Source organism: Colias eurytheme, chromosome 30 (assembly GCF_061535395.1).
Source record: "Colias eurytheme isolate Ceu_HAF_F1 chromosome 30, ilColEury1 Martin Lab GWU primary, whole genome shotgun sequence".
NCBI classification, from domain to species: domain Eukaryota; kingdom Metazoa; phylum Arthropoda; class Insecta; order Lepidoptera; family Pieridae; genus Colias; species Colias eurytheme.
The window spans coordinates 3,094,788-3,116,455 of NC_143009.1; the positions used below are offsets into that span (position 1 = coordinate 3,094,788).

At 33.3% G+C, this 21,668-nt stretch overlaps 1 protein-coding gene across 2 annotated transcripts in view; it reads left to right on the forward strand.

Annotated features, from left to right (window-relative positions):
* Glys (glycogen [starch] synthase) overlaps window positions 1-21,668 on the forward strand; it is a 29,389-nt gene that overhangs the window by 4,764 nt on the left and 2,957 nt on the right. The window contains exons 3-18 of one of the 2 annotated variants that reach the window (XM_090118627.1): window positions 474-551; window positions 835-941; window positions 2,494-2,685; window positions 4,266-4,360; window positions 5,552-5,654; window positions 6,211-6,319; window positions 13,456-13,609; window positions 14,078-14,198; window positions 14,363-14,529; window positions 15,641-15,755; window positions 17,129-17,206; window positions 17,560-17,734; window positions 18,448-18,577; window positions 19,081-19,162; window positions 19,656-19,788; window positions 20,285-20,634. In XM_090118627.1, coding sequence (XP_089974753.1) covers window positions 474-551; window positions 835-941; window positions 2,494-2,685; window positions 4,266-4,360; window positions 5,552-5,654; window positions 6,211-6,319; window positions 13,456-13,609; window positions 14,078-14,198; window positions 14,363-14,529; window positions 15,641-15,755; window positions 17,129-17,206; window positions 17,560-17,734; window positions 18,448-18,577; window positions 19,081-19,162; window positions 19,656-19,788; window positions 20,285-20,586 — 2,141 coding nt within the window. In that variant the 3' untranslated portion in view covers window positions 20,587-20,634. Of the gene's footprint in view, window positions 1-473; window positions 552-834; window positions 942-2,493; window positions 2,686-4,265; window positions 4,361-5,551; window positions 5,655-6,210; window positions 6,320-13,455; window positions 13,610-14,077; window positions 14,199-14,362; window positions 14,530-15,640; window positions 15,756-17,128; window positions 17,207-17,559; window positions 17,735-18,447; window positions 18,578-19,080; window positions 19,163-19,655; window positions 19,789-20,284; window positions 20,635-21,668 lie in introns of those variants that run through there. The other variant, XM_090118626.1, reaches the window with a different exon arrangement.

Sequence of the window (21,668 nt, forward strand, 5' to 3'; positions counted from 1 at the left end):
ATATGGATGTTACAGGATGTATCAGTAGTTGTTATACTTAAAACTATAATTTATAAAGATATTAATGAAATTTTGAAGGAATATAAAGTGCTGTAAATGTTTATAGAGTTTCTTGTTAATAAATATTATAAGCAGCTCAAATTCGTATTATGTTCCAATTATGCACAATTTTGGAAATACCGCAATATAAAATCCAATTTGTCCTCATCCAATTTTTTTGACAAAATTATGGCTATGCAGTCGATTAATGATTTATTTTTATACAGCTTCCCGCCCGCGGCTTCGCCCGCTTGAATCACTCTATCTACATATTAAAAAAACCACATCAAAAATCTGTTGCGTAGTTTTACAGATTTAAGCATACATAGGGACATGGGGACAGAGAAAGCGACTTTGTGTTATACTATGTGATGTATTTTTAAAAATAAAGCAGTAAAATAGTTAGTAAGTAGTATGTGTATTTTGTTTTTCAGTTGGTGGAATTTACACGGTCATAAGATCGAAGGCGTATGTTTCTACTGAGGAAATGGGTGATAATTACTGTCTTTTGGGTATGTATATTCTTATCTACATCACTATTTGTAGTTTTCCCATTGATTCAAATTGCCTTGACTTTGATCTTTTTAATTACTTAACATTTTGTTAATAAAAAAGTAGATGAAAATATCATTAATTTTATTTATAATTTTTTCTTAATCGATCTACTTACTATCTTCTACACTCGAATTCGAATCGAATTTGAAATTTCTGTTACATTAGTTATTATTTAAAATGACTATGTAGGTAATTATGTGAATATGATAATATTATATCCATATATCTATATTATCTCAGGTCCATACAAAGAAACATGCGCAAAGCAAGAGGTGGAGGAAGCAGATTTTCCTCAAAACTCTCCCCTTACTATAGCTGTTAATGCTATGAGGAGTCAGGGGTATAAGGTAGTGTTATTTTTTAATAAAATATGATTCTAAAATGTCAAAGAAAATCTTTACGAGATAAATCTTAAGGAAGTTTATTATTGTGTAGGTTAAATTGAATGTCAGTTATAACAATGTTCACAGCTACAAATAAATGAATGGCATAAAATTGTATCAGGAAATAAATTGATATAACGCGTTTCATTAAAGAAACAAATCGAATCTTCAATGGCGGCCAAAGCTGACACTGGTATATGGTAGGGTCAGCAAAAAAGAAAATAAAAATGATGTAAATGGATAAATATTTTATTAATTATTTCAATTTGTTTGTTGACAAACTGTTTTGTTATGGGATTTGTGTATTTATATGAATTATCATATTTACGTATAAAGAATGCAACAAAATCCCCATAATACTCGTAAAGAGCCATTAAAACTGAACAACTTATCCCAAAGAACATATTATATCAAATTCCAATAAAACATTATTTACTATCGCAAATACATAATTGTCATTGTAAATTTATGATAAAAACTATTATAGGGAAAATCAAATACATTTTAGTGATTTTACTTTTCCCTATTTTTTTGCAAGTCGTACGGCCGTGTGTAAGTGAGAGGGAATGATAAGCGCCGCTATTTAGGATTCGTTTCTTTAATGAAATGCGTTATATGCAAATATGTATTTATATCCTGGAATAAAACTTGGAGAGTCAATTTATTTTTAGTTTATACAGATAAGTTTATAAAATGTGCTTGAAAGTAATAAGTAAATAATACAAAAATAAAGTAACAGCAAGTTATATTGATGTCAACTATTGAACAGTTTTGCTGAAATTAAAATTGTAACCATTTAAGGCGAGGCTCCCTAAATTTTATGTGAATTTGCATTAATATTCTGAAACAGGCACACATACAATCAAAATGGAACTTTAGTATATGATTTATTGGGTCTTTTTCTTTCCATGTACAAGACAGTTACGTAATTGTAACATTTTCGCTCGATTCATTTTTTATTCAAAAATTATGCCTTTTTTAAGGATTATTACATTTTTTTAAAGATTTACTTGGACTTTATGTCTAAAATAAATGTTAAAAGTAAGAAAATAGAGTTTACTATCGAATCCCAAGATATTTTTTCTCTCGATCAATTATTACTTTAGTTATAAACGAAATAAGAATTACGAGACTTACTTTTCGAGCTCGAACGCGATCAAAGAGTGCACGCGATATCAACTTTATTACGGCTGTGAAAGCGTCTAGTACCGTAACCGGTCTCTCAGTGCCAGAAATTATGTTAGGGAGCCTCCTCTTAACTTTAAATAGTATGAGAGTAACATTCTATGAGTGCCAATTATTTATATGCAATTTCTTTTATTGTATTTAAAGCTACACTGTAAGTACTACACTGTGTTATGAAAAAATGATTTTTAATTTTTTTTTTTTTATGAAGTCAGTACAAGCCTTTTGGCCAAGTAGGCTGCCATTATTGAATTGCATTAAAGCAGGCGTAATAATAGAGTTTTTTTGTTAATAAATAAATTTACATTCAAATACAATCCCATCATTTCAGCTCCACACCGGCACTTGGCTAGTAGATGGCAACCCACAAATAATTCTCTTCGACATCGGTTCAGCCGCATGGCAACTCGATACTTACAAACAAGAATTATGGGATACATGCTCCATTGGAATCCCACATTTGGATATTGAAGCGAATGACGCGGTGATACTGGGCTTCATGGTCGCACAGTTTATCACCGAGGTGAGTTATACAGGGTGTAACAAACGAGAATTATGGGATACTAGCTTTTCGCCCGCGGCTTGGCCCGCGTTTTCAAAGAAAAACCCGCATAGTTCTCGTTCCCGTGGGATTTCTGGAATAAATCCTATCCTATGTGTTAATCCAAGTTACTTACATATAGAGGTATATGTGTGCTAAATTTCATTGTAATCAGTTCAATAGTATTTGCGTGAAAGAGTAAAAAACATACACACACACACATCCATCCTAACAAACTTTCGCATTTATAATATTAGTAGGACATGCTCCATCAGAATCCCATACTTGGGTTGTGTTATACAGGGTGTTAATAGATATACAATATATAGGAGTTGAGAATGCAGATTATTTCGTATAGTTTTAATGCTGATTTTCAGCACTAAATTATCAATCACTATTTCTTATGATCATTTCAATAGGAAAATCATAAAAATAAAAAAATACACCAGGTGAATTTTTAGGTCGGTTAAAAAGTAGTTTTGAAAGAAAAAAAATATCATGTTATCTGGTCGTTCAACATTTTTTTCTAAAAATATGATTGTATATGTATAAAATAAATTATTTATATATGTATAACTAGATTTCCGCCCGCGGCTTCGCCCGCGTTTTCGAAGGAAAACCCGCATAGTTCCCGTTCCCGGGGGATTTCCGGGATAAAACCTACCCTATGTGTTACAATGAAATTTAGCACATATATGTGTGCTAAATTTCATTCGGTTCAGTAGTATTTTCCTGACGTATAGAAATTTTCCTGGCTTATCGAAATTTTCCTGTCTTATCGAAATTTTCCTGTCGTATAGAAATTTTCCTGACGTATAGAAATTTCCCTGCCTTATAGAAATTTTCCTGACGTATAGAAATTTTCCTGGCTTATAGAATTTTTCCTGACGTATTGAAATTTTCTTGGCTTATAAAAAATTTCCTGACGTATAGAAATTTTCCGGACTTATGGAAATTTTCCTGTCTTAAATTTTCCTTTCTCATGGAAATTTTCCTGGCGCATAGAATTTTTTCTGGCTTATAAACATTTTTCTGGCTTATACAAATTTTCCATATCTATATAATTTTGCGGCAGAGAAATTTTCCTCACGTATAGAAATTTTCCTTGTTTATATAAATTTTCCTGGCGTATAGAAATTTTCCGGACTTATGGAAATTTTCCCTTCTTATAGCAATTTTCCCGACATGGATTTTTCCTGACGTATAGAAATTTTCCTGACGTATAGAAATTTTCCTGTCGTATAGAAATTTTCCTGACGTATAGAAATTTTCCCTATCTATATAATTATGCGGCAGAGAAATTTCCTGGCGTATAGAAATTTTCCGGACTCTTGGGAATTTTCCTGTCTTATAGAAATTTTTCCTGACTTATCGTAATTTTCCCGACATGGATTTTTCCTGACTGTCCTTTCTCGGGTATCAAAATATCTCCATACCAAATTTCATGCAAATTGGTTCAGTAGTTTAGGCGTGATTGAGCAACAGACAGACAGACAGAGTTACTTTCGCATTTATAATATTAGTATGGATTAAATGAATATTTTTATATTATTATTTTACAGTTTCGCAAAGCAGCCGAGAACTACAGTGACACACCGCCGCGAGTGGTCGCACATTTCCACGAATGGCAGGCTGGCACTGGTTTAATTGTTTTGAGGTTAGATATATTAAACTCGAATAAATAGAATAATAATTATAATAATTTCGTATTGATTAGTTAATATTATGTTATTTATTATCTTCTTGCATTGATCCAACTACTTCTAAACTAGGATTTCTTTTCAATCTAGTTTAAATAAAGACAAATAAATAAAGGATGATCTTATTAGATTTACTACTTTATTAAAAAAATACTCTGAAGGGGAAATCACAGTTTCAGAAATAGCCTCAACATATTAAAATACTTTTTATTCAATTGAGATTAAGATGTGTTGAAAATCTTTTTAAGGGCCGATTTTTCAATCCTTAGTTAAAACTTATTCATCGAATATCGTATTAAACAACCATTTTAAAAATGTATGTCTGTCTGTCAAAAAATGTGTTACTTGCCCACTTTTTGACAGACTTTTTTAGGTGACATCTGTATATTATTGTGTATACTTTATTGGACGGGTAAGATTTAACCAAGGATTGAAAAATCATCCCTAAAAGTAATTTTTTTGTCAGCAACAATTTTCAATGTTCAAAATTAACTTCAGAAATTACAACAAAATTCCTATAACTAATAAGTGTATATTATGACAATAATTATCTTTATCTTATAGTAATAATTATCTCTTTCTCTCATATACAGGGTGTCCCACCGTCGGTATTCTAAGCTCAATGAAGGTTGTATTGCATACGCCGAGTACGTAAAAAATACTTATAAAATTCCAGATACATTTTTTTTTCAAATACATAGATGAATTCTTAAACCTCTTTTTGTACACCCATAACAAGCAACCCGCCCAACTTTGCCACCCGTATGTCAGGTATCATTTAAGATTATGTTTTCATAGACAAAATGCTCACATTAGCGAAGCGGTATATGCCGGCTGCGCGAGGCTAGAGAAGAAAACATGAATTAAGGAAAATTTTAGCAAAAAAAATTTGGCGTAATTTTGTTGATTAAGTATTTTTTACGGGATCAGTTTATGCAAGACTATAAGGTCCTTCTCGCTTAGTATACCGATAGTGGGACACCCTGTATATCTCTTCTAAGTGATAAGGCCGTCTAATAAACTATAGTGTTTTTTTTGTATACATTAGCAATACGTTTCCCATGTATATTAAAGAGTAATAAATAAAATATATCTTCTCACTTGAAAAAGCTGAAAAAGTACTAAAAATACGAGTAAATAATTTCCAGAGTGCGACATGTAGATGTGGCAACTGTATTCACGACCCATGCGACTCTACTGGGAAGATATCTGTGTGCTGGCAACACTGATTTCTATAATAATTTGGATAAGGTAAGTTGATACAAATGAATTATATTTGAAGTTTTTTTTAAACCATTTATTGATAGAATGAAATAAACATACATTGAGCATACAGTTTTAAAAATTATATTGTGATGTAAGTGCCTTTTAAGGGATAAAAAAAAAAATTACATGTTACTAAATTACACCAAGTACATTTATTTTGGTGTTATATTTATTTTTGTGGTTGAAATATAAACTATTTTATTAAATGCAATAACATTTGTAAGAAACTAGGTTATAATTTTTAACAACTGAATCATAATTGATAAAATTTGCATTTAATCTATTTAAAGGACCAATATAAATTATTGATGGTATTACATGTTTATATAAATAATATAGCTTGCTTTTCATACAGTTTCTAAGTGAACGAAATATTAAATTCGGCTTAGAAAATTACCATTTAATCGTATCAAATAAACAAACATATTTTCTCTTTTTATTAGTAATTAATTGTATATACTTTTGTAAAATATGATGACTTATTATTACACATAACTACAACAATACAAACACCAATAAACATATAGCTATCTCTTTCCAGTTCTCAGTGGACGAGGAAGCGGGAAAGAGACAGATATATCACCGCTATTGTATGGAACGAGCTGCTGCTCATATGACGCACACTTTTACTACCGTTTCGGATATTACAGGTAACATATAAACGGTCAAGCGTGTGTTGGGCTGTTCCATGATGATTATAATTAGTACTGAAGTTTTAAATATATTGAAAACTAGCGGTCCGCCCCGGCTTCGCCCGTGGTACATATTAACGTTTTCTCTACATAAGAACCATCCTCGTACTTCAAGGAATATAATAAAAAAAGAATTATCGAAATCGGTTCAGCCGTTCTCGAGTTATGCGCTTACCAACACATTTTGCGATTCATTTTTATATATAAAGAGAAGATAGATATTTAGTAGTAAAATAGACTGTAAAAATGTATCAAATTATCTCTTTGCAAAATTGGATTTAGTCACTTTAAAAGCACGAAGCGTAGTTTCTTATTTATATGATTAACTTTATTTTTAAAATCTACTTAATAAAATTGTAATGCTGCAAAGTCAAATAAACTTTTTTATTAAAGTAAGAGCAATTTTCTGAGAGTAAAACCAAATGGAGTAATATGTATTCTTTTTATATCGCATTTTTTTGTGATTACAACCTCTCTAGTATATAGCGAATAACCAGCGAATTACAATATTCTAAGAAATAAATAAAAATGTGAATTTTCTTTTCTAATTGCAGACACTTAATTTCAATTTGTAATGTGTTCCAGTATCTATAAAAAAGAGTATTGTACTCTTTTTACAAAACAAATAACTTTTTTTAATATATGTATTACTTTTTAAGCTATTGCATAGCTTCTATCCCGGGCCTTGAGCGCGGGGACCGAATCGAGAAATTCCGTAACGAAAAAACCTCACGCTCCCCCCCCCCACGGGGACGGGCGCGGAGGTGTGGCTTGAAGGCATAGTGTAGTGTATGTGAGTGAAAGAGAGGGAAGTATTATGTCATCTCTTGCGCACGTGCAACGGTGACACCGCTCACACAGCTCAGTTGGCTGCAGGCGGTCGGAGTGAGAGGTCGTGTGCGTCTAAGAGCCGATAATAGGGAAGGACATACACTACATTTTTGGCGACGAGGTAAATCGGGAATAAATGTAAGTAATTTTTTTTTGATAATAAAAAAAAAAATTACAAAACAAAAAAAAAAGGGAGGAAATAGGTGTGCTGTGATAACTATTGAACTAATTATATCCACAGTCGAGTTACATCGAAGGGAATATTAAAGTTAATAATAATATACACACATACCTATTTTCATCATGATATTTTGTGCCACTTACATTAAAAAAAAAAAAAATATCCGCACAAAGTAGATAAATAACATGTGCGTGCCTTTCGAGAGGCCTCCGGCCTCCGCGCCGTAGAAAACGAAGGTTTCGTTTACATAAAGATTTAGCAAAACCTCTTAAATAATTGTAGCCAGAAGGATAAAGTAGGTGTTGTCAATTGTTTCTCGTATACATAACTACACTGATACCAATGCATACGCGGGCTGTCTTTATTGCTCGAGCGTATGGTGCCTGTTTGATAAATACACTGTACAGTGTACGGGTATACAGCTAGCGTCGTCCAGTATATGTACTCACGTAGTCATGCATAGGACTGTAACTGCGTTATGCGAGACTAAATGTGATATTTTGTTTAGTCGAGGCTGTAGATTATTATTTTGGGACATTAGTTTACATATAAATTTATTGATACTGATATGTAAAAAACCTGCTTAAAGGATTGGTTAAACATGATTAAATGAGCTAAGAAGGTTCGATTCCCTATCAGCTCAGAATAGATTTGTCTGGTTACAAAAATATAATTATACCAAATACCCACTTATATCTTATTTAATTACTCGATGTGAAGTTGCATGAGTATTATTTAAGATTATTCATTATTGCATAAAGAATTAATTAATGGTTATCATGCAAGGAACGTAAGTTTCCTGGACAGGCTAATATAGTAACATTATGGAAGTTCATGTAAGTTGATGTATGTGTTTCGATGGTGATGTGGACCACGACAAGGGATTTCTAAAGTTGTTGTTGTTAAGCTATAATGTTACAAGATGAAGCCTGACAAAAAAAAAAGTTGTGTGGTTTTATGAAACCACGGTAAAAGTGAAACTGTTCGAACGGTTCCGAACACTGCTTTATACCTACTCGGCAGCCGACCGTCACGCGACATGCGCTACACAGACCAAAAAGTTTGAGACGATGTAATAAAATTTTCACATTAAAAAGGGTAACGCCCGTGTACGTAATTTGTACTGTGTTACCAGATAATGCCTGGTGGTCAAGAAAAATCGGGTGACGCCCGTGTGTATTTTATAATGTTATACCAGATGATGCCTGGTGGTACAAAAACAAAAATCGGGTGACGCCCGTGTGTATTTTGTAATGTTATACCAGATGATGATGATGCCTGGTAGTGCAAAAACAAAAATCGGGTGACGCCCGTGTGTACTTTGTAATTTGATACCAAATGATGCCTGGTAGTCGTAATATAAATTACAATTCAGGTGATGCCTGTAGTGATGTGATACGGGTGATGCTCGTATAAAATGTTTATATTTTGGGTGATGCCCATATTGCGAATTCATGCACTTAAATACGCGATCTTAAAAAAAAAAATGATAGTTCGTCACCATTTCACAGTGAAGTATTGTTCGTAAGATAGATTGTATCTTCGAAATTACTTACGGTTAGTATTGATATCCATTTAAAAAATGGAATAATACAATTTTTAAGAGCATACAGTAAATACTAAAATATTTACAGTAGATTTTATTATTCTTATCTAAAAGTGACTTAATAATATTTTCATAATTTCATAGCAGATTTTGTTAAACAACGAAAGAATAATCATAATGATAACAATACCTAAAATATCTGCGAGGTATTGCACATTTAACCGACAACTATAAAGTTAGACAGGTTAAGTGATAATATAATAATGATAAACAGGGTAAGGTAATAAAACAATGAATATTCGAAAACAAAAATAAATGGATTGAGAGACATACAGAGTAGTCTCAATATTCATTATTTCAAACTACCCACCTGGCAGACGTTGTAATGCTCTTTCGCCTTTTATCGGTTCGTTAAACGAATTGGAACATGAATATTATCCGAATTGGTCGAGCCGATACGCTGCGTGCCGAGGTTTGAGTTTCACACTTAGCAACACATTTGGCTATTCATTTTTATTGTATATACTATGTGGCGTTGTAGGTGTGGTGGAAACAAAAAAATAATAATAAGAACTAGATACTCACCATACAGTCGGTAATTAATTTAGTTATTTAATAAAATAAAATACAAATATCAGTAACAATAAGGGTCGTGGTGTGCCTAGGTCCAAACCCTCCGGTAGGGCTCTTACTGATATAGGTGGACGTAAGATGGAGTGCGCGTCTCGTTGCGAAGGCTAGGCGGTAGGGTGTCTTAAGAGTTGGTCGCTGAATTCCTTCAACAGGAATTAAGGAGCCGAAGCAAGCAAGACGTAGAAGGATTTCCTCAGCGGCAATCGTAGCAATGTCATAGTACTACTGAAGATGGGTCTTAAGCGGTATGTAGCAGCGTATGAGGTTCCTTATCGGAACGTGGCAAGGACGCGACAATTCCCTGCGCGGGAACGTTGCGGGTATGTAGAAGCTTTCTAAACGGAACGTAGCAGTAGCATAACACCACTCTCTCAGCGGAAATGTAGCACCCCGGTTTGGGGTTAGGTATAACACACTGTTAATCATTACATGTTGGAACGTTGAAAACGACTTTTACGTAATTTATACAATAATATACCGTGAAAGACAAAAGTTGGACAATAGACAGTTGGCATAAAATAGGAATCGTTAATTGTTAATAACTAGCAAACCTGGCGAAGTCCGTTTCGCACCAGAGACACCTTTTCCTTGTTATAAACCTCACGGAGCCCGAGACCTTTCCAACGAGTGCAAAGCCGTGGAAATCGGTTCGTGCGTTCTGGAGTTGTAGCGTCAGGAAGGAAAACCCGACTTATTTTTATATAGTAGATTACTTTGATAGATAGTGTATAGTGACAAACAACCTGTCAAATATACACTTAAAATTTTTAGATAGATAATAAAGGTCAATTTCAAGACGAACATTTAATGTAAAATAAAAAATGGATCATAACCACATCATACCGCAAATATTGGTATATGCAAGGTATATGTAAGAACCATGGTAGAATCATACACCATGTGCATCTAGTTATTACTATATTAATAACGACTGTTTTTAATTAAAAAACACCAATTTTATAATAGACGAGAAAATCAGCAACACAAACATCAACGTGAATAACTGAATAGTATTATAAAAGTCAATACACTAATAATTTTATTTACAAGTTTAAAAAGTTATTAAGAATTTAATAAGATTTACAACGTAGTAATTCATATAAAATCCAAGTTTTAATGGTGGTTTGTAAGACTGGTCTGATTTCATATTCATAAAGTAGGTACTTACGTAATACATCTTTTAAGAGCTCATCTTTTGAACATTAAATATCGCACCTAATGCATTAACACCGCTGCGAAAAAATAATGGATATCGTACTAGATTGAATAAAAGATTATCAATTAAGAAATACGGTAAAGATTTCTTGTCAAAGCAAAAAAAAAATGTATTATCGCGAAAAGGTCACCATTCGTGCCTTAGTCAGAATATAAATTCCAAGTATCTATTAATCTCTACAATATTGAGGTGGTATAGTGGTATTGATTTCGAAATGCAAAATTGAATATTGTAAATTCAAGTTAATTACTTAATTTATGCAAATACTTATATAGTGATAGGAAAACAAAGTTTTTATTGATTGTTACAGTTAAATTTGTATTAGTGATTGTTACAGTTAACATTGTATTACTGATTGTTACAGTTAACATTGTACAGTTAAAAAAAAATATGTATCCAACTACTTATTTTCAGACCATTAATGTGTGATTAATGTCTAGCCATTATTATTGTCATTAAGTTATATTCTTTTTCTTTTTCAAGTGGCTATTAAGTTGTCAGTAATACAAATACAAATGTTATCATAAGTAACAAACAAAAAAAGTCATCAACAAAATGATACATTTTGATTCGTTTTAGGTTCGTTACATTAATTGAATTTTAAATACCTATGTGTTATTAATGTAATAATCATACAATGAACAACACCGCGTGTGTGTTGAGGTTACAATAAGAAGTATTAAAAAAAGTAATACATTATTAATCACGCTTTACTAAATATTCATTATTGTATTGTCAATAAATTGTTGTAATATTGTCACTGAAGTTAAATCTGTACGGTTTGGGTAGGTCATAAGCGAATCGAAAAGAATCGGTTGCATACAGTCATACGAACATACAGGTGAAGCTAAAAGCGGTTCAATAGAAGTCAATGGCACAGTATAGTATGTTATTGTACTGTTGCAGAGCAAGCTCCACTAAGACTATAATTCTGTCAGAGTGGTTTATACCCAAAAGTTGGTATTTAAATAATTGATAATTATGAACCTTAACGTTGTAATACTATGTATCTGTATGAATTAAATATATTTAATGCGCTATAAAAAAGGCTGCCACTTTCTAGCCTCTAAACTATCACCCAAAAATATATCATAAATCGCTTTATTGCGATATGAAAGAGAGACGGACAAACGAATAAATAAACAAATCTTCCTTGTGCCTAAGGATCATATGATAAGTTGTTGTTGCTTAAATAAGAATAAATAATGAACCAATTAATGTTTGGTTACAATTTTGCCGTATAATATTTATTATATTATTTAGGGTACAGATATATACATATTATATTACATTCCGATTTTATTAGGTATGTTGAATTAAAATCGGAACATATATTGTTTTAGTAACGAAGTACATATACAGAATATAGATATTAAATAATAACCGAGCATTTAAGTATGTACCCAGTCTATAGGCATTTCACTTGGTAATAATTCGGTTTGCAGCTATCGTTTATTAATAATTTTAATATGTGGGAAAACAGTGGTTACTTAGATGGTGCAGATGCCGGTGCAGGTAAAGTGAATTAAATTATGCGTCAGAAGAAGCAGCATTCACCTCTTCTAAATGACCTGGAGTGCAGGTCATGATAAATAGTGAGTGAAACATATCAACAAGGTAGTGCAATAGTCATGTAAGGAAAAAATAAAACAGGTTAAGTACAGTACAGGTACAGAACAGGTACAGTACAGGTACAGTACAGGTACAGTACGGGTACAGTACAGGTACAGTACAGGTACAGTACAGGTACAGTTAGGTACAGTTAGTCAAAAGTATAGTTAAGTTACAGAAGGAACATTAAGTTACTGAAAACGATTTCGTCCCATTGGTTAATAAATAAATAATGACTTAATAAACTTAAATATAAGTATACAACTTATTCATGATAGATTGTCGTATACTTAAATAAATTGTCATTATTGTTATTATAAATACCTATGTAAGATGTTACATTTCTATGATTTTGAAGGAGCGACTATATGCCTATATATTCTTGCCGGCTCTTCTCTGTTGAGGCGGCTTTCCGAACCAGTGGTAAATTCATATTTTGTCCTTATACTGACGAAACGTTTTAAACGTTTCTGGACGAGGTTTGGTTGATGAATGAAGGTTTGAGTTTGAAAAAATTATTAATTAATATCGATTTGAATACATATATTGTAAAAATTATTATAATTTTGAATATACATATACTTAATGGAAAAAAAAAAGAAAAAAAAATGAAAAGGAGAGATGTTGCATATAGATAGAATTATATTACAAGGCCAGGTGACACATTCTACTCTATCGCTGGTATGGAGCGGACGTGTCCCTGAGCTGTGTTTACTAACTGATACCTAACTGATACTGGTGCTTAGGTATAGACTAGAATAGAAGCATACATATAACATACCCAAATAGAACATAATATTTTATTTAATAAAATTAATTGAAAAAATTAAAAATTTCTAAAATAAAGGAGGGATGTAGTGTATGTGAGTGAAAGAGAGGGAAGTATTATGTCATCTCTTGCGCACGTGCAACGGTGACACCGCTCACACAGCTCAGTTGGCTGCAGGCGGTCGGAGTGAGAGGTCGTGTGCGTCTAAGAGCCGATAATAGGGAAGGACATACACTACACATAGCATGCAATAGCTTTACCGCGGCAGTCCCCGAGTGACACACGTCTTTTATTATGTATTTTTCAGGATTCGAAGCTGAACACCTCTTACATAGGAAGCCGGACTTCATTACACCAAACGGTTTGAACGTAAAGAAATTCTCAGCAATACATGAATTTCAGAATCTACACGCGTTAGCCAAGGAAAAGATAAATGAGTTCGCTAGAGGACATTTTTATGGGTAATTAATTCTAAATCATATTCAAATTCATACAAGTACCCATATACTTATACCCTTTACCTGTAAATATACCCGTATTCCGTACGTGTTCTCGTATCTAAATACGCGTTACTATACCTGTACCCATACCTGTATTCGTATCTATACCTGTAACCATACCTGTATCCGAATCTATACCAGTACCCGTATCTATACCCGTACCCATACCTGTACCCATACCTGTATCCGTATCTATACCTGTACCCATACCCGTATTCGTATCTATACCTGTATCCGTATCTACCTGAACCCATACCCGTTACCTTATCTATAATTATACCTGTACCCATAACCGTTACCTTATCCATAACTATACCACTACACAAAAAACTTTAAAAAATCTTCAATCCACAGCTAGGTATTTATATAATTAAGAAAATGGATAAAAATAAAATATAATACATAAATAAATAATCCACTTATTTCCAGGCATTTCAACTTCGACCTCGACAAGACGCTATATTTCTTCATTGCGGGTAGATACGAATTTGGTAACAAAGGAGCCGATGTATTCGTCGAAGCTTTGGCACGACTTAATCATTATTTGAAGGTATTTATTTATAGTGCTTAGAATGTAGTGTTAAAGTTCTGGGTTCCATTTCTGACGGTGAAGAAAGTTAACAGATGAAAAATATTATATTGTCTCTTTGACGTATATTTAATTTATTATTATATTATATATAATTTATTGTGGAAATAAAATATTTTTTCCAGTCGTCCGGTTCAGAAATGACGGTAGTTGCGTTTTTGATATTTCCCGCCAAAACCAATAACTTCAATGTAGAGAGTCTCCGAGGCCACGCGGTTACCAAAGCGCTAAGGGACACTATACAGGATGTTCAGCAAAAGATCGGACAAAGGATGTATGATATTTGTTTAAGGTAAGATTATTGAATTAGCTTTTACCTGCGATTTTGGTCAAAAAATATGAGGAATTTAGCTTTTACCCGCGGTTTTACCAATGCTCTAAGGGACACTATACAGGATGTTCAGCAGAAGATCGGACAAAGGATGTATGATATTTGTTTAAGGTAAGTTTATTAAACTAGCTTTTAGTACCAATTTTGGTCAAAAAGTATAAGAAATCAAGCTTTTACCCGCGATTTCCGCCAAAATATAAAAAAATCTAGCTTTTACCCGCGGTTTTGGTCAAAAAATATAAGAAATCTAGCTTTTACCCGCGGTTTTACCAAAGCTCTAAGGGACACTATACAGGATGTTCAGCAAAAGATCGGACAAAGGATGTATGATATTTGTTTAAGGTAAGTTTATTAAACTAGCTTTTAGTACCAAATTTGGTCAAAAAATATAAGAAATTTTACCCGCGGTTTTGGTCAAAAAATATAAGAAATCTAGCTTTTACCCGCGGTTTTACCAAAGCTCTAAGGGACACTATACAGGATGTATAGCAAAAGATTATAATAGAAAGTATGATATTTGTTTGAGGTAAGTGTATTAACTAGCTTTTACCCGCGATTTTGGTCGTAAAATATAAGAAAGATTGCCATCTATTGGCCAAAAGGGACACTATAAACAGGTCTGATATTTGTTTAACCTCTCAACCACCGAGAGGCCAGATCCGACCGCGACACAATAGATTTTCTATTGTGTCTGTGATTTCGGGGCCTGATGGATTAAGGTAAGATTTTATATATCTCTAACTAGCTTTCCGCTAACGTTGTCAAAGAAAAACCAGCATAGTTCCCGTGCCCGTGGTATTTCCGGGATAAAATCTATCCTATTTCGCGAGTAATCAGTTCAGTGGTTAAGGCGTGAAAAATATGTTAAAAGAAGATCGATACGTTGCGATGTAAAAGACAAATAAACACACTTTCACATTCACACATGTCCCTTAGACACATAAAAGCGAAAAGAGTAGAATAAATACGATTGCATTGGTGGAAGACGCGGGTTCGAATCCCGACTCGTGATAATTTTTTTATACTTAAAAAAATCTCGAATTTTTTTTAAATATAATTATATATTTTACAGAGGCCACCTCCCCGAGGCGTCAGATTTACTACACAAAGAGGATACAGTACGTCTAAAGCGTTGTATTTACGCGTTACAAAGAGATGGTTTGCCACCTGTTACTACGCATAATGTTGTAAGTATTTTTATTAATAACTAGCAGTCCGCCCCGGCTTCGCCCGTGGTACATATTTACGTTTTCTCTACGTAAGAACCATCCTCGTACTTCAAGGAATATAATAAAAAAAGAATTAACGAAATCGGTTCAGTCGTTCTCAAGTTATGCGCTTACCAACACATTTTGGGATTCATTTTTATATTATAGATTGTAATGTAATAAAAATAAAAATGAATGTCGTAAGGAAATTAGTTACATTTCTAAATGTTGACAATTTATATGGAAAATAGCCATTATTAAATGTGTGGGTTGATAGTTTATATGGAAAATAGCCATTATTAAATGTGTGGGTTGACAATTTAAATGGAAAATAGCCATTATTAAATGTGTGGGTTGACAATTTAAATGGAAAATAGCCATTATTAAATGTGTGGGTTGACAATTTATATGGAAAATAACCATTATTAAGAATACGTTCCTTGCTAGAAGCGAAATCGAATCTGAAAAATAAAAAGTATTAATTACGCAGTATCATATAAGTTCATTACAAATGAACAATTTCGTGACGTCGGTTAATTAATAGTTTTTGACTTTAATCATTACAAATATACAAAAAATATTTCTCATCATTAAGTGGTTGAGATTGATTGATTTCGCAAAAACGTAGATAAGTATTTTTAGGTATAACAATAGATAACTCAAAAACTAATTTTAATAAAATGTTCATAGGAATCATTTTAATAATCTATTCGTCAGAATGTCTAAATAAAAAAAAGACGTGTGTCACTCGGGGACTGCCGCGGTAAAGCTATTGCATGCTATGCCTTCAAGCCACACCTCCGCGCCCGTCCCCGTGGGGAGCGTGAGGTTTTTCGTTACTAAATTTCTCGATTCGGTCCCCGCGCTCAAGGCCCGCGATAAATACTATACAATAGCTTAAAATTGTTTAATCCGAATTTATTCTTCTATATCGACGACTTACCGGTTGGCTTGGTTGGTAGTGGCCCTGCCTTCCAAGCCAGAGGTCGTGGGTTCGATTCCCACCCGGGGCAAATATTTGTGTGATGAACATAGATGTTTGCTTTGTGTCTGGGCGTTAATTATCTATATTTATTTAAAAAAATATATATGTGTGTTTATCAGCCATCTGGTTTCCCTAGCACAAGCGAAAGCTTAGTATGGGATCAGATCGTACCGTGTGTGAAAATTGTCCTGAATATTTATTATTATTATTATGTTTCTCTTCTCCATAATACTCGGGTACCACCAGAAGGACGGCACCCGGTCTTTTGGAAGGCTTACGTGGGGACACGGATCCAACACGCAGAGGCCCTTTTGAGAGTTTTAATGTGTATTATTATTATTATTAAATATTCTTTATTTTTCTTCAGGTGGATGATTGGAGCGATCCCGTATTGAATTCTATTCGTAGATGTCAACTGTTCAACACTGTTCATGACAAAGTTAAAGTAAGTTTATTTAATACTAGCTGTGCCCCGCGGTTTCACCCGCATTGCTCAGCTCCTGTTGGTCTTAGCGTGATGATATATAGCCTATAGCCTTACATAGTTGCTCAACATATCTTTAAACTTTTCTAACATGTCTTTTCCCATTTATATTCCCCAGATATTAACTTGTAATTGTAATAAATAAAAAAAAATGTTGTGTGGTTTTATGAAACCACGGTAAAAGTGAAACTTACGATAATTATCGCATTTGTACGATAATTATCGTACGTCACGCGACATGCGCTACACAGACCAAAAAGTTTGAGACGATGTAATAAAAGTTTCACTTTAAAACGTATAATTCCTTTTTTCAGGTAATATTCCATCCCGAATTTCTAACATCCACAAATCCTTTATTCGGTTTGGATTACGAAGAATTCGTGCGCGGTTGTCACTTGGGAGTATTTCCGTCATACTATGAACCGTGGGGATATACCCCGGCTGAGTGTACTGTTATGGGTATACCCAGTATTACTACTAATTTATCAGGTAAGAATATACCTAATTATAAAATATGCCTAAAAATATAAAAAAAAGATTATATCTATAACCATACATAAACATATACCTATATCAATACCTGTACCTATACAATTACCTATAACAATACCTGAATCGATATCTATAACCAAACCAATAACGATACCTAAACCTATAACATTCCATAAATTTTACCTATATTATAAAATACCTATATTTATGTACCTATCTCTTGCTTGGTTGGGGTATACCCCGGCTGAGTGTACTGTTATGGGTATACCCAGTATTACAACTAATTTGTCAGGTAAGATAATAAATAATATCCATATCTTTACCTGTCTAACTCAAACATTTATTTATTCAACTAGACTTCGTATAGAAGCTCTTCCGAACCGTCAAAATACAGAAAAAACCGTCAAAATATAATTTAACACTTGTTCGGAAAGCTGTTTTATGCTATATCTGTAAATATACCAATACCTATACCCATAACCATACCTATAACTAAATCCATGCAAAAGCCTTTACACCCATACCCATATCTATACCTATACCGATACCGTAAATTTGAATTTAAATTGTTACAAACAAATGACCCAAAAATCTTTCCTCTTATGTAGTAATAGTAATTCTCACTCTTAACCAAATAATAATAATTACAACTACTTTTTCTTTTCTTAACAAAAATAGCATCAAAATAAACATACATACCCTGTTTCCAGGTTTCGGCTGCTTCATGCAAGACCACATAGCGGATCCGATGTCTTACGGCATATATGTAGTCGATAGAAGATATATTTCGCTAGAGGGTTCTGTGCAACAATTGGCGCAGTATATGTTCGATTTTACTAAGTGAGTACAAAAAACCCAAAAATAATATTAAACACGAATAAAAAATCTTTAATAATAAAAGAAGCGTGTGTGCCGAGCACACGTGTCAGAAGTGAAACTTTGGCAAGATTCAAAGATATCAAAATCGACGTCTCACTCCATGACGTGACGGTATTGCCATGACGCGACCTTGAAATTTCCTGATACATTATTCCCAGATTAACATATAAGATAATTTTTATACCATTGCAATGTAAGTAAAACCACGGTTTTAATTAGTTATTTTATATATTAATTTCTTTCGGGGCAAAATTATTATAAATAAAATATTTGTGTGAAGAACATAGATGTTAGCTCTGTGTCTGGTTATTAATTATTGTCAATATAAGTATGTATTTAAAATTATATATGTATGTTTATCAGCCATCTGGTTTCCATAACACAAGCGAAAGCTTAGTATGGGATCAGATCGTGCCGTGTGTGTAAATTGTCCTGAAATATTTATTTATTTATTTCTATTCCAGATTGACGCGAAGACAACGTATTATACAAAGAAATAGAACTGAGAGATTGAGCGATTTACTTGATTGGAGAAATTTGGGCATTGTAAGTTTAATTTTATTACTAGCTTTGCCCCGCGGCTTTACCCGCATTGCTCCGCTCCTATTGGTCTTAGCGTGATGATATATAGCCTGTAGCCTTCCTCGATAAATAGACTATCTAACACCGAAAGAATTTTTCAAATCGGACCAGTAGTCCCTGAAATAAGCGCGTTCAAACAAACAAACTCTTTAACTTTCGAGAATCATTCGTCTTCGAGAATTATTTTCATAGAAAATTGCATTATATTATTTATAACATTTATTTTTGTCACCGACAACGTCTTATAATCCGATAAAGCCGGCTGCACGCACGAAAAAACATGACTCATGCGGCGTTACCTCGCTCTGAGGCGTTCCATGTAAGGCTTGATCTGCAAGCGAGAGCGCGGAACGAGCGACAAAGAAGCATAATCGGACGTTGTCACGTTCTACTATCGCCAGTAAACCGACTTTACAGACAACCAATTTTTTTACCTATAATAATAATATATTTTCAGTACTACCGTCAAGCCCGAGCCGAAGCATTGAAAATAGTATATCCAGACTATGTAGATCGTATGCACATGGAACTTGGCAAACGTTTCAACTATCCGCGGCCGATCTCTGAGCCGCCAAGCCCTACACATTCCAGTGAGTAGCATACTTTTCGGTTTAGCCGTTTTTGACATATTTTTTGTGATTTTTTGAAAAAAAATTATAGGTTTTTTCAAACTTGCATATATTGATATTCTACATGATTCGTGTCTGAATTTTAAATATTTTTATATAAATAGTGTGTATTTTTTGTTTGTCTAACTTTTCATATAATATTTTGCCATGATTTTCTAGTTATCGTGTTTTTTACAATCATTTTGCATGTTTTAATAATTTTATTGAAGCTATAGTTTTTCTTAACTTGATTCAGTATATTGTGCACTGACGTTAACATATTCATGTGGGGATTGAACCCAAGACCAATGAAAAAACTTTGTACTGTGTAAAATAAACCTGCATGTTTGTAGGTTTGACACTGACAAACAAAAAAAATATGAGGACGAATAAAATTTCTCATAATTATTCCCATATTCTATATACAGTCAGTAACAGTTATTACATAGATATAATCAAACAAACACACATTACATAGTGCTATCACCCCAACACGAATCATCATGGCTGACGGCTTCCTACCACAAGGAAATAGAACAACACAAAGAAACTAAAGACGAAGAAATCCAAACGAGTATATCCGAAGAAATTGACGAAAAAACTAAAATACAGAAATCGTTAGAAATATTAGAATTAACGGATCTAGAGATTTCCAAAGATATCGAAGTTAGATTTGAGAAAGCGCTTGAGTGTGATTTCTTGGAGCCGATCAATGCGGTGGTCGCGGAACATATAGATCAACTTATTGCGAAATTAAGTGACTGTGTGGAAAGGAAATAGGTTTGAAACTATAGATTTTGGATGGTCTTGTAAGAAATATGTAGATCTAGTTTATTTGGGCACAAAAGGCTTTGGCAGAATATCAGCGTCGGGGTTTTTCAATCCCGACATTCATGCTGAGCTAAGGCCTGTTTGTAGAACACTGTGCACATTAAATGTTTTCGGTTGCTTTTAATATACCGTGTGTTTTGTTTCTGTTAATATCTATCTATCTATCTAAAAAGTATTTGGTTTAGTTTCGGGGAAAGCAAACTTTTTTTAGCACTGTAGTAGGTATTTTTGTCAAAAATTGTGTGAGGCCTATAGTGCAAATGTTTGGTTACACTGCATAAAAATCTATACTTAACGCCACTCGTACTCAGCTAATAAACAATAGTTCCGTATTGTTTACTAGCTGCGCTTCGCGGTTTCACCCGCGTGGCTCCGCTCCTGTTGGTCTTAGCGTGATGAAATATAGCCTTCCTCGATGAATGGACTATCTAACACCGAAAGAATTTTTCAAATCGGACCAGTAGTTCCTGAGATTAGCGCATGCAAACAAAAAACTCTTTAGCTTTATAATACTAAGTATAGATTGACAATGGTAATGAGAATATCTAGAAATTGTTGGCACGTAAATTTTGTGAATTCAAACTGCACTTTAATAATGTTCATTGCAGAGTATGTTTGGTTTTGGATACAAACTTATATTGTGAAGTATAGATTAACATGATTATTTGACGTTTCATAATATTATAACACACTAGCTGCTCCGCGCAGTTTCACCCCCGTGGCTCCACTCCTGTTGCCCGTAGATGAAATATAGCCTATAACCTTCCTCGATAAATGAGCTATCTAACACCGAAAGAATTTTTCAAATCGGACCAGTAGTTTCCGAGATTAGTGCGTTCAAACAAACAAACTCTTCAGCTTTATAATATTATAACACATTACACAAGATTGTTTGAATTTGTATTGTATAAAGCACAGTTTGAAAGTCGCACTGTATTTCCTAATGTTTAAATGTTTAAATGTTTTGTTTGTTTTTTATGTTTATTTGTTTTTTAAGGTTTATATAAAAACATAAATAAAATAAAGTCTCC